This window comes from Myiozetetes cayanensis, unplaced genomic scaffold (genome assembly GCF_022539395.1).
Source record: "Myiozetetes cayanensis isolate MyiCay16 unplaced genomic scaffold, myiCay2020 scf1, whole genome shotgun sequence".
NCBI lineage: Eukaryota > Metazoa > Chordata > Aves > Passeriformes > Tyrannidae > Myiozetetes > Myiozetetes cayanensis.
The window spans coordinates 144,826,187-144,839,329 of NW_026086604.1; the positions used below are offsets into that span (position 1 = coordinate 144,826,187).

At 42.7% G+C, this 13,143-nt stretch overlaps 1 protein-coding gene across 1 annotated transcript in view; it reads left to right on the forward strand.

The window, feature by feature from the left end:
• The window catches only part of KMT2C (lysine methyltransferase 2C), a 192,060-nt gene that overhangs the window by 176,843 nt on the left and 2,074 nt on the right, over positions 1-13,143 (forward strand). Inside the window, 14 exon segments of the mRNA XM_050321434.1 lie at positions 1,121-1,333; positions 1,784-1,948; positions 3,234-3,260; positions 3,262-3,376; positions 4,472-4,619; positions 5,413-5,591; positions 5,691-5,845; positions 6,033-6,285; positions 6,849-6,988; positions 7,927-8,031; positions 9,442-10,561; positions 11,544-11,680; positions 11,843-11,985; positions 12,250-12,418. Coding sequence (XP_050177391.1) covers positions 1,121-1,333; positions 1,784-1,948; positions 3,234-3,260; positions 3,262-3,376; positions 4,472-4,619; positions 5,413-5,591; positions 5,691-5,845; positions 6,033-6,285; positions 6,849-6,988; positions 7,927-8,031; positions 9,442-10,561; positions 11,544-11,680; positions 11,843-11,985; positions 12,250-12,418 — 3,069 coding nt within the window.

Sequence of the window (13,143 nt, forward strand, 5' to 3'; positions counted from 1 at the left end):
AAGATTTTGCAGCATGATTCCTACTTACCCACTAGTGTGTGACAGTGCAGAGCACGGTGTGTGTGCTGCTTTACTTCTTTGACTCCACCTGAGCAGTGTTATAGGCTGACCTGTGCAGGGAAGGGCTTCACACCCCTTCAGCTGCACATCAGGAGTGTTCTGGGAATGAACCAGGTCCAACACTGGATTTCTGTGTTACAGAACATTTCTGTAATTACTTTTACTTCTGTGGAAGGAAGCATTAATTCTTTATAATAATGGCATTATATGATTTATTAATTTATAGTGTCCCTAAAATGGGACCTAAAGAAAAGTGTTTTCTGTGGGGGTAGGATACACTTTACACTTAGATTTCTTGGTCATTATAGTGTAATCTTTAGTCTCTTCTCAGTTTTGGATTTTGGCTGCCTAAACTCTAATATATCCTTGAAACAAAATTTAAATGCATTCAAAATCAATGAATACTGATAAAAGTAAAGGTAATTGTGAGCATCAGGTAAAACGTGACAGGGGTATTAGTGAGAATATTTGTGGTAGGGGTCACGTAGAGCTGTTTAAAATGATAATGTATTAAACAAAAATTGGACTTTCTTTTGGATTGCCACTCTCTGTTGTGTTACTGAGTCCCATTCTAATTCCTTTTACCTAACTGTGCTTTAATGTGAAGAAAGGCTTTGCAGATTCGTACTGGAAGTATTTAAGCAAGTGGTACAATCCAGAAATGTTTCACAACACTTTATTTTGTCTCTAACCTCAAAATACTTTTGTGTTACATTAACTTAACGTGCCTTTTTTTCTATCACCAAATCTGCCTTTCATTAGGCCCTCATGAGCATCTCTTAAGGTTTCATGCACATGTATCTTTATTTTAGGGTGTTTTCAAGAGAACGTTTCTGATCTGTGGGTTTTTAATTATGTTTTCAGATGTCAGTGGTGTTAATGATAAGTCATAATTCTGTCTACAGAGACAGTCTAGCAGTTACAATTTCCATTAAAATACAGTCTGTTATCAGTGAGATTTATTACACTGTGCCTGTGCTTTTAGACCCATGCAGTAAATTGGAATGAACTGTTTATTAAAATGTCAAAAATTCTGCTTCACTTTCATTTTTTATACCAGCAAACTGCAGGGACCCAGATGCAAGGTGCATTTGGGTGTAGCAACAGCCAGCTTCAGAGGACAGATGTAGGACCTGAAACCAAGAAGCAGAGAAATAAGAGAGCTCAGAGGACAGGAGAGAAGGCAGCTCCTCGGTCCAAGAAAAGGAAAAAAGAGGAAGAAGAAAAGCAAGCTGTTTACCCCAGTGCTGATACCTTCATCCAGCTGAAACAGGTAGGTGTGCAGGTGCTGGGGAAGGTGTCAGGAGGATACGTGGAACAGTGGATTTCTCCTGATGGAAATGAAGCTGAGCGTTAAGTTGAATTTCGAGTACAGGGTGGAGAAAATGAGAAATTCTACAAAACTAGGAAATTTAAAGTTGTGGGTTTGTTTCTGGTTAGAAGATTAAAGCCATGGCAAGTAGTCTCAAAGCCATGGAGTTCCTGTCAGCTCCGGCAGCCTCTGGATGAACTGTCAGGGAGCGAGAGCTGCAGTTCTGATGGACAGGGGACCGCATTCTCTTAACAGAGAGGCCTGTGTTTGACAGTTTTCTGACAGTGGATAAATTCAATTTTTTTTTTTTTTTTTTTTAAATTAGAAACCACTCTACTGATGTCTGGAGATTAGCAGTGCTTTCGTATTATACTTAAATTAATCCCTAACTTTTTTTTTCTTTCAATACAGCAACTTTCTCTTCTGCCTTTGGTGGAGCCAATAATTGGAGTGAGCTTTGCACACTTTCTCCCCTATGGCAGTGGCCAGCTAAATGGTGGAAATCGACTTGTAGGAAGTTTTGGTAGTGCTACTCTTGATGGGGCTTCAGATTACTACTCCCAGCTCATTTACAAGGTACGGATTTAATCTGGATTTCCGTTGTGTGCTCTCTGTGGGAAGAGAAGTCCATGACATTATTACTACTCATCAGAGTTCCTGCCTTTTATGCAACTAGAAAAAAAAATTTTCCATTACTAGACTAGATAGTGCTATGGTAAAACCATTGTTTTACTCTCTGAAAGTGAAAATCAGTTCTGGAAACTGTGTTGCAAACTGATTAAAAAATACAAATACTCCTTTAACAAATGGATGCTAAATAGTGAAAATTGTAATTACAGTTTTATGGAGCAGAAAAGGCTGGATTCTCAGTACTTTGCAAAGTCATTGAAAGCATTAAAGCATTTCTTAATGTGAATTAAATGGGAAATAGACTTTTTCTCATTTGTCCACTAAGCCCTAACTAAGAACCTGAGAACTCGGAACAAAATAGACTGTTTGTTGATGAGTTAATAACCCACAGCATTTAAAATTCAGTCTCTGAGATCAGAGTGGCAATATTGAAAGAGCAGCAAGGTAGTGAACAGACAGAATCAAATTTGCTGCTTGGATACCTTAATATAAAAACTTATTAACTTATTAAAACCAGTGGTGTTTACTCCAGCCTTATATGGTGTGTAAGCTGAGAATGTGACTTAACAGAAATAGTTGCTGTGGTCAAAAGTGAGTAATAAGTATTAGCTTTGTAGGCATGACTGCAATGAGAACAGATTCTGAAGTTCTCATTTAATTTTCATTTAAAATATGGGCAAGTTAAGTAAGCTGGTGAGAAGTAGCCTGGAGTGTGAACTTGCAGAGTGTCTGCTTCTCCATGGTAACTGCCTCAGTGACAGCTCATCATGCGCTAAACGTGAGGCAGCTTCCCTCTCAGTGAAAATTGGGTAAGCTGACTTGCTCGTGGTGATGGAGAGTCACTGTGGAACAGCTCTCTAAGTCTGAAGGTGAGAGCTGTGCTGAAACTGTAGGAACTTGTTGCTGTTCCCAGGCTGTTCCTTCAAACGTTCTTTGCGCATTTCTGTAAATAATTTAGCCAGATCTTCCTTTGCTAATGTATTTGGTAGTGTTTACTCATTTAAACTACTTCTCTGATATCACTGACATAAGAAGAGCAAAGCATTGTGTCTTTCATAGCAGATACCTTGATGTATTTTGTCACGTGCTCGAGAATTAGCCATCGCCGCTCATCAGTGCTACGTCTGCGTGTAAAACTCTGTAGGCAGGTTATGTTGTCTGGTAGGAACCAGGCAAGTTTTCACCCTGTGTTCCATGGCTGATTAATGGTTCTTTAATTAATCCCATGCAGCAGAACAACCTGAGCAATCCTCCGACCGCCCCCAGCCTCCCTCCCTCCCACCCCTCCGCCCGTGGCCTGCCAGAAGTTGGTCAATGGCTTCGCAACCACGGAGGAACTTGCTGGCAAGGCTGGTGTGCTGGGAGGCCACGATGGTAAGGCTTATTCTTGTTGGTTCTGTAAAAAGCGAGTCCAGTTTGTAGCAAATTGCAAAATACACCCCAGCATATCCTGAGTTGGAAAGGACCCACAGGGATCATCGAGTCCAACTCCCAACCCTGCACAGGACACCCCAGCAATCCCACCATGTGCCAGAGAGTGTTGTCCAAACGCTCCTCGAGCTCTGTCAGGCTTGGGGCCAGGACCACTTCCCTGGGCAGCCTGTTCCAGTGCCCACCCACCCTCTGGGTGGAGAACCTTTTCCTAATATCCAACCTAAACCTCCCCTGACACAACTTCAGGCCATTCCCTCTGGTCCCTTCACTGGTCACCAGGGCAACACCTGCCCTTCTGCTGCCCCTTGTTTTGAAGCTGAGAGGTCTCCCCTCAGTCTCCTCTTCTCTTGGTTATCTCCTAGGATGATTTTCAGTTGCAATAGTCCTTTTTTGAAAGCAGCATGCCCAGACTTTTTAAGGTTGTAATCATTATTATCCAGCAACATTTTACACGAGTAGAGTGTCAGATGTCGGTGCCTTTTCTTTGTCCCCTTTCAAAAACACATTGAGAGCTAGAAACACTCTTAAGAAATGAAGAAGAAAACCTTAAAATCAGTTTTTTTGTGTCCAGTACATATGACTAACCAGTTAGTGGAATGAGATCAAAGCACTCTACCCAAAATGTATGCAGTCAGCGTGTATTTTCTGATGCTTATAATTTGGTCAGTTAAAATTGCTTTCTATTAAATAAAACTTTATACTGCCTCTTTGTAAGGACTGTTCAGTGATTAAAGCCCCTTTCTCACACCACTTTTCTTTTGTTGTTACAAAGTTGTTGATTTATTTTTTTTTTTTAGTTTTGTGGGTTTTTGAAGTAAAAGAAGCATCCTCTCCTACTGGCAGAAGGCACACTCAAAAACCCTGTTTGCTCAAAATCCGCAGGTTTTTGTAAAGACGGAGATTAATCATGGTCAAAATTTTTTGAACTCCAAGTGGCTGAGAGTGGTGTCACCATCAGGGCCCCACCCATGCCCAGCAGACAGGATGTCTGTCACTATCCAGATGTCTCATTGTGCTCTGCCTTTCTGGTTTTAGTTACCAAAGCTCTGGGGCCAAAGCAGTTCCAGTTGCCTTTCAGACCACAAGATGATTTATTAGCGAGAGCAATGGCTCAGGGCCCAAAAACTGTGGATGTTCCTGCTTCCCTTCCAACACCACCTCACAACAATCAGGAGGAGTTAAGGTAGGTTTTCCTTGACATCTTCAAAATTGTATTTGCAGCAGATTCTGTGATCTTTTGCTAACAGTGAAGAAATCAAATCCATTGTGACCAGGCACATAGAGCAGAGAATGGAATGGGAACATTTTAACTCTTAATATTCCATGTGTGGTGTAAGTGAAATAGGGGATTTGTGCCATTGCTAGACTGTAGATTCTGTTAAATTGTTAGGAATTCCAAACTTTGCTCTCTTAAAAGTGGAAGAAAACCATACAAATAGGTGTTTTTCCTGGAGCACTGTGGTGCTGTAGCACCATGGCAGGTGACTGCTGTACCAGCAGCAGGACTGTGCCAGCCTGAAACTCCCCAGCTCCACTCCATTTTCCATGTGAGAACTGGCTGGAATGTGAGTCTCCCTGCAAAAGTCTTCCCTTTTGCTTCCCTTTCACTTGCCTAACCAAAATCTGGATGTCTTTGAGACACTGTGCATGGACAAGGGAGATGAGCTGGTGAATGCAGTTAAACCAGAAAGTTGAAGTATTAAATGTTAGTTTTTTACACAGGTAGATAGAGCCATGGGGAACAGAGGGTTTGGCTCCATTATTACCTCTGTTTTTCTTTATGGATCTTTCCCAAGAAACCACTCTGCACAATGGAATATGAGACACCCAGAAGTGATGGCCAACCATCCACTTGTGTTCGATGGCTAGTAGGAAGAAGCAAGTTCATTTTAGCTCCCTGCCATGATTTGTAACTTTGACTTGTCAAAAAGTTTTTGTCTGTTTCCAAAGCAGCTTTTTTTTGGGTTTTGTTCCAGGGTTCAAGATCACTGTGAGGACAGGGACACTCCAGACAGCTTTGTTCCTTCTTCCTCTCCTGAAAGTGTGGTGGGAATGGAAATTAGTCGGTATCCAGACTTGTCAGTTGTAAAGGAGGAGAACCCAGAACCTGTACCATCTCCCATCATTCCCATCCTACCCAGCAGCACTGGAAAAGGTGAGAGTTCACTGCAGCAGTGAACAGCTACGACTAGGAATTTTTTTGTGTGTTCCCATGTGTGCAGGATTAACATGCTGTTTTCTGTTTTAATTCCAGGTTCAGAAGCCAAAAGGAATTATATAAAATCAGAACCCGGTTCAGGAGCATTACCTGGTTCTGGCTTCTTTGCCTCCCAGCTTGGACCATCCCAGAATGGTCCTAAATCTGGCCTTATATCTGTAGCAATTACTTTACATCCCACAGCTGCTGAGGTAAAAGAAATAAGATTGTATTACATATATAAAGTACAACAGCAGTTAATATATTTTATATATAGTGACTCTGAAGGGGTTATAGCATAGTAAAAGCAGCTCTTGCAATATTCTAATAATTTACATTTCTGCTATCCGAACTGCCTGTCTGATAAAAACAAAGGTATGTTTGTATTATTATTTTTAGAACATCAGCAGCGTTGTAGCAGCATTCTCCAACCTGCTCCACGTCAGAATTCCCAACAGCTACGAGGTTAGTAATGCTCCAGATGTCCCATCCTCCATGGCAGCCGCCAACAGTCACAGAGTGAACCCATCTATGGAGTACAGGCAGCACTTGCTCCTCCAGGGTCCTCAGGCAGGATCCATGGGACCTGCCAGGGTCGTGGGGTCTTATGGACTGAAGCAACCCAATGTGCCCTTCCCTGCAAACAGCAATGGTGAGTGGGCTTTGACTTCCAGGTGTTCAGTATCCACATTTTAACTGAGTTGGTATTAATACATTTCAGCCTCATGAATTCATGCTCTAGAGTTAAATAATTGATTCTTGTTCTAAGTAGTACTTTTCTATTCTGTGTGGGCCTGCTCCTGGTGTTACTAATAACTTAGTTCTGATCCATCTCTGACTTCCATTGTGTTGTCCACATCACTATTAGTGAGGCATTTCTTCCACAGTTCCCAACATAATTAGTTTTTTTTGTCCAGTCTGGTTTTAAATCCATCAATCAGAAAGAGTGTTCCCACGCTGGAAAGCTTGGTACAGTTGTTTCAACCTATATTCCTATGTCAGTTTAATTACTTATTTCTTATACAAGGAAGTATTTTTGCCTTGTTGCTTGCACAGTTAGTTTAGGTCTGGTTTATACAATTTCCTCATCAGGATGAGGTTTAAAGCCTGCATTCCATACCCTATCTAGGAGAATGCTCCTCCTCTAGACCTCTGTGACCTCTCATAAATTGGGTTTAATCTGATGCAGCCTCTAACAGATGATCTGTTCCCCAGGTCTGACTGGCTATAAGGATCACAGCCAGAACATGGCAGAAGGTTCAGCGCTGAGGCCTCGCTGGTGCTCTCACTGCAAGGTCGTGGTTCTGGGCAGTGGAGTGCGGAAATCCTTCAAGGACCTGCCTTTCCTCAAACAGGTCAGTGCCTGAAGTGCACAGCTCAGTCCCTGCACTCAGCTGGGGCTCCTTGCATGTAACAGGGTGGCACAAAGTCCAGTGCTTTCTGTGCCCACCAAGAGCACTTCCAGCTCCCTTTCTGGTCGCCCTTCTGTGCGTGTCCGAATTCAGGACAGGATGCTCAAGCACATTTGTAGTACAGATAAAAAAGGTCAAAGTTGCTACTTAGATAAAATGAATTTCAGTACATTTCATAAAACAGTTCCCATCTATGGCAGTTTCCAAAGTTCTGCTACAAACCTCCTTCCCTGACCATTTCAGGGACCTTAATTCAAATTTGTAAGGCACGGCACCGTGTTCCCAGGGGGAACTGTAAGAGCAGGAATACTTGCACTCTTTTTGGTCAGGGATCAGATGTCGGTCTCAATCTCTTGTATTTACATTAGTAAGTTCAAAAAGTGCCATTGCTCTTTAAATGACGTGGATGTAACTACACCACAAAGGCGTAGTCAGAACTTACACACAAAACTAAAGGGCTCATGAAGCCAGGAATGCAGTGAATTCCCAGTAAGGTTTTGCAGATGGATCAGTAGATAAAACAGCGTGATCTGGCTTTGATTAGGCTGAAATGAGATGTTCTTTTGCCATCCAAAGATAAAAGAGGATTTTGCTTTGCAAGAGTGCCTATGGAGCAGATGGGTGCATGGTATAGAATGTTTTATTTTGATTGTTAAACTTCTGTGAGTGGCAGGAAATGCTGAAGAACAAGGGTGTAGGTGGTGGTGGCATTAGATCTGTCAAATAATCAAGTATTTATATCACAGTATCGCTCATTATTTCACAAATGTTCTACAAATAAAGAGTTTCCAGCCAGATTGGAAGACTTGTTTCATTACACTTATTATGTGAAGAATGGTGTTAAAGTGCACTGCTGATATTATTCTGTGTTTGATTCCCAGGATTCCCAAGAAGGCTCTGATAAAATGAAGGACATTGTATTCTGTAGCAACAACTGCTTTGTTCTTTATTCAGCAGCTGTGCAAGCAAAAAACTCAGAGAACAAAGTAAGTATCAAACACTGGCAGGCCCAAGTGAGCCAAAATTATTGCAGCTATTTGTTGGAGAGCAGAAAGGGGGTGAGGGGGGAGTTTGCACTTAATTTGAGAGGTTTATAAATTAATTGCTCTGTATTCAAACGTTCAGATTCTGAACCAGCAGCATGAAGTAAAATTCATATTTGCAGAACTTGGTGTCTGGCAGATGCCTGGCGGAACAGCAGCCATGTTTGGCTGCCCTCCCAGGCTTTGAAGATGAAGTCACAAAAAATTAGTCATTCAAGTTCTCTGGGCATTGTACACAACCACAGACACGTTTTTAAGGGCCAAATCCTGCAATTGGATTTGGCTTATACAGTAAAAAAAAAAAAAAAGAATTTACAACTGTGCAAATAAGAACTGAACGGCAAGTTTGCAAAAAGACTTTCGTTTGTTCCACGTAACTGGGGAAATACAATCCTGTTCTGTGACTTTGTCTGGGCTGAGCTGCCATTGGAAGGCATTGATTACCAAAACACCAGTAAAGAGCCTGTCAGCTGACAGTGATGAGGAAAAGGAGGTTCTTATCCTACTTATTTTTTTCAGAAGAAATTAAATAAAAAAATACAACCCTGGAGGAGAAGATAACTGTGTGTACATCCACATCCTTTTAGTGTCCCTTGTAGCTCATTTTTAGTTGAATTTAAACGGTAACGTTTCTGTACAAGTGCATCAGCGTGTACATAATTAAGTTAATTAAATGTCATGTTCAGCCTCTTGAGAATTTAATTTACTCTTTCAAGATTAATCACACAAACCACATTAGGCACTTCATAATCTAAACTTCCTTTGTTGTTCTTGTTTTCTCTCCTTGTTTTTTTTTAACAAATCTCTGCAGGTATAATTCTTGTTTACTGTGACTGAGTAGTTAAGTCCTTGAGGTGTATTTAATCTAGAGCTCTGCAGGAATTTCCTCTTTACTTGTTTCCAGGAAAAATATGTGGCATTAATTCTAAATCTTCCCCTTCTAGCAAATACAAGATTCTTGCGCTCTAAATTAATTCTGTGACCCATATTTTAAGGTTGTGTTGTAACAAAACTTTCTAAGAATTCCTAAGAACTAAATCTGCCAGTCAGCTTGCCGAGGGCACTTGAGGGGTTTTGCATTCGAAACCTGTACAAGGGGTTATTTGTGCCTCGTCTTGTGTATTAAAAGGGCACCACGTTCGAGTTGGGCTGGGAGAACTTTTGTGCTCTGTGTCCTGGCTCTGGTAACACAGGTCAGGATCATTTCCATCTCTCTCTCTCTTTTGCTGCATCTTGATTTTAGGCATTTTGTGAGAAGCCTCTCCCATAGTGACCTGACCATGTTTTCAGGATACATTTAATGGTTGACAAGTTTGGGATTTTTTTCTTAAAGAGTTTTCTGTCGCTTACCAGGAATCGGTCCCGTCTCTGCCGCAGTCACCAATGAAAGAGAGGCCACCGAAAGCATTCCATCAGTACAGCAACAACATCTCCACTTTGGACGTCCACTGTCTGCCTCAGCTGCAGGAAAAGATTTCTCCACCATCATCGCCCCCCATCATGTTTCCCCCCGCGTTTGAAGCGGCCAAGGTAGAGGCAAAACCGGACGAGCTGAAGGTAACGGTGAAACTAAAACCCAGGTTAAAAGCAATACACAGCAGTCTGGAGGACTGCCGGCCTCCCAGTAAGAAATGGAAAGGAATGAAATGGAAAAAGTGGAGCATTCAGATTGTGATTCCTAAAGGATCATTCAAACCTCCTTGTGAAGAAGAAATAGACGAATTTCTTAAAAAACTGGGCACAACCCTTAAACCAGACCCTGTGCCTAAAGACTACAGGAAATGTTGCTTCTGTCACGAGGAAGGTGATGGATTAACTGATGGACCAGCAAGGCTTCTTAACCTAGATTTAGACCTTTGGGTCCATTTGAACTGTGCTCTTTGGTCTACAGAAGTCTATGAGACACAAGCTGGTGCCTTAATAAACGTGGAACTAGCACTGCGAAGAGGCTTGCAGATGAAATGCATGTTCTGTCACAAAATGGGTGCCACCAGCGGTTGTCACAGGTTAAGGTGCACCAATATTTACCACTTTACCTGTGCCATCAAAGCACAATGCATGTTTTTTAAAGACAAGACCATGCTTTGCCCCATGCACAAACCAAAGGGAACTCATGAGCAGGAGCTCAGTTACTTCGCGGTCTTCAGGAGGGTGTACGTCCAGCGCGACGAGGTGCGGCAGATCGCCAGCATCGTTCAGCGCGGGGAGCGCGACCACACCTTCCGCGTGGGGAGCCTGATCTTCCACGCCGTGGGTCAGCTGCTGCCACAGCAGATGCAGGCCTTCCACTCCTCCAAAGCCCTCTTCCCCGTGGGATACGAGGCCAGCCGGCTGTACTGGAGCATGAGATACGCCAACAGGCGCTGCCGCTACCTCTGCTCCATCGAGGAGAAGGACGGGCTCCCCTTGTTCGTCATCAAGGTGGTGGAGCAGGGCCACGACGATCTGGTCCTTAGCGACACAACACCTAAAGGTAAATTTTGTGAACTAAGATCGTGACTGTTGTGGTTGGCTGTTTGTTGTACTGATACCTGTGGTACGATACCTGTTTCAAATGACTGTTGCGGGCACTGTTCTAACCCAGTGCTTGCAAGTGAGCTTCCAGGGCCCATTTTTAATATCGTGCTATGAAGACTGAGGACACCTTCGAAGAAATTGTGTAGGCTGGAGACAAGAAGACCTGTTCCAAGTCCACAGAGGAGACACAAGATTGAGTATTGAAAAATTAATTAAAGCAGTAGGAATGCCAGCACAGGTTTCCTCTCATGAAAAGTGACTTTACCATTGCTCAGTTATCTTCAAATCAGCTGGGCTTAAGTTAGGGAGCGTTTAGAAGACCTTGTGAGTGTTGACGTTGTTCTCAGGGTGCATAAACATCTCTGGCAGGGTGAGGAATACATTGGATCATAAATGTAAGGACAGGTCATGGAAAACAGCTTGTGGATGCGTGTGGGGGTTGTAATAGTCCTGGTCTTGACTCCTTTGTGCTGCAGGTGCTGATAAACTCAGCCTTGCTCTGTCCAGTCAGGCCAGTGCCAGGGAATTGTCCACGTACAGCGAGTGCTGGCTACAGTCCATCAGTGGAAATGGAATATAGAGTATATCGTGTATTTTCAGAAAATTCTACTTTTGCAGGATTTCTCAAGAGATCCTGTCCGTCCTCTTGTTATCAGAGGATGGAAAGTTTCCATGCTGAGAACACTAAAAGTTTCATTCCTGAGAATCAAGGGTGCAGAGTTGGTGGAGTGTTTGTTTGGGATTTGTCAAATCCCAAAAATTAGCAACTCTCCAAATCATTCTCCACATTTTAGACCCCAGCCTGGTTGTGTAGGCAAGAACAAAAGCATTCTCAGTCCTGGGTTCAGGTTCCCCTATCCTCGGGCAGTCGATTTAAAACCGGCGCAATGGTGTTTTATTGTTTTGATCACTGTAATTCTTTCCTGATGGTTGTGTAGGTGTGTGGGATAAAATCTTGGAGCCCGTTGCTTCTGTTAGAAAAGAATCTGAAATGCTCCAGCTGTTTCCCGGCTATCTGAAGGGTGAAGACCTCTTTGGTTTGACAGTCTCTGCAGTGGCCAGGATTGCCGAATCGGTGAGTCCCCACCACCCCAGTTCTTGCTGGATCACCCAGGTGTTGGAGAGACCCATGAGAAGGGGAACAGGAAGAGGTGTGGAAAAGTAAATATTTTGTTGCACACAATGAACACCTAATCACTTGGATTTTTTTTTTTTTTTCCTCTTTTTGTCTCTGCAGCTGCCAGGGGTTGAGGCCTGCGAGAACTACACTTTCCGCTATGGCCGAAACCCCTTAATGGAACTTCCTCTTGCCATCAACCCCACGGGCTGCGCCCGTGCCGAGCCTAAAATGAGTACCCATGTCAAGAGGTTTGTGTTAAGGTATTTTGTTTTAATTTCACATAGTACAGCCCAGGGTTTATAGGCTGCTTAGGGTTATTTGTGCTTTCGTCTGCTGCTTACAAACCCTGTCGTCCTTGGCTGTGTATGTGCATGCCCCGGTCAGAGGAACCGCTTTGTGTCTCCGCTAGCTGGCTTTAAGTGTCTGTATGTCTGAAGGGGTTTTTAATGGGGCCTGTGGCATTTTTTCAGAGAAATCTTCAGTTTTTCTTGTATTCTTTCCTGTTACATGCCCAAACCCTACAGGCCTCACACCTTGAACAGCACCAGCACATCGAAGTCCTTTCAGAGCACAGTCACGGGGGAGCTGAACGCGCCTTACAGCAAACAGTTCGTCCATTCCAAGTCCTCTCAGTACCGCAAGATGAAAACCGAATGGAAGTCCAACGTGTACCTGGCTCGCTCTCGGATTCAGGTCGGTCCCACTTTGGAAAACGGATGCTAAAATATTAACATGTACTCTTATTTTTATCTATTTTACCTCTAAATTTTGTAACTACTATTTATTTTTTATATAAATGCTTATGTAAATTTAGATTAAAAGTTGAAACTAAACCTATTGCGAAATTCCGCCAAGTCTCGTCCCAAAATGGGTGATTTTCATGTGGCAAATCCCTTCCAAAGATTTATGTTAAGTAAGATTTCATTCTGATTATTGTAAATATCTTAAAAATTCATTTGTTACAGTCATCTAGAAAAAAAGGGGTTTTAGAAGTTTTGGGGTGGGATTTTTTAGCAAATTCTCAAAAATCGTAGTAAAACTTTTAATAAAAATAGAAATGCACAGTGGAAGCACGAGATGCTCAGGCCAAGCTGAGTGAAGTGGTACAAGACCAGCATGGAGAGCTCAATACTTGTTTGCATTAATAAGATAAGAACCCCATTGCTTTATGTCATGCTGTTGGTTTGCTCCACAGTTTTGCAAACGCTTCGTCACTAATCTCGCCGTGTGTGGACACGGTTGTTGTTTATTTCAGGTTGGACTTAAACATTGCTGCTGGGTTCCTATCAGCTTTCTCCAGTCTAGCAAGGCCCTCTTTATTTTTCAGTGAATTTATAACCTTTACACAGTCAGGTGTCAGAAGGGTAAGAGCAGCTTTCTCACCAAGACAGCAGCCAAGTATGTTTTCTTGCATTCAA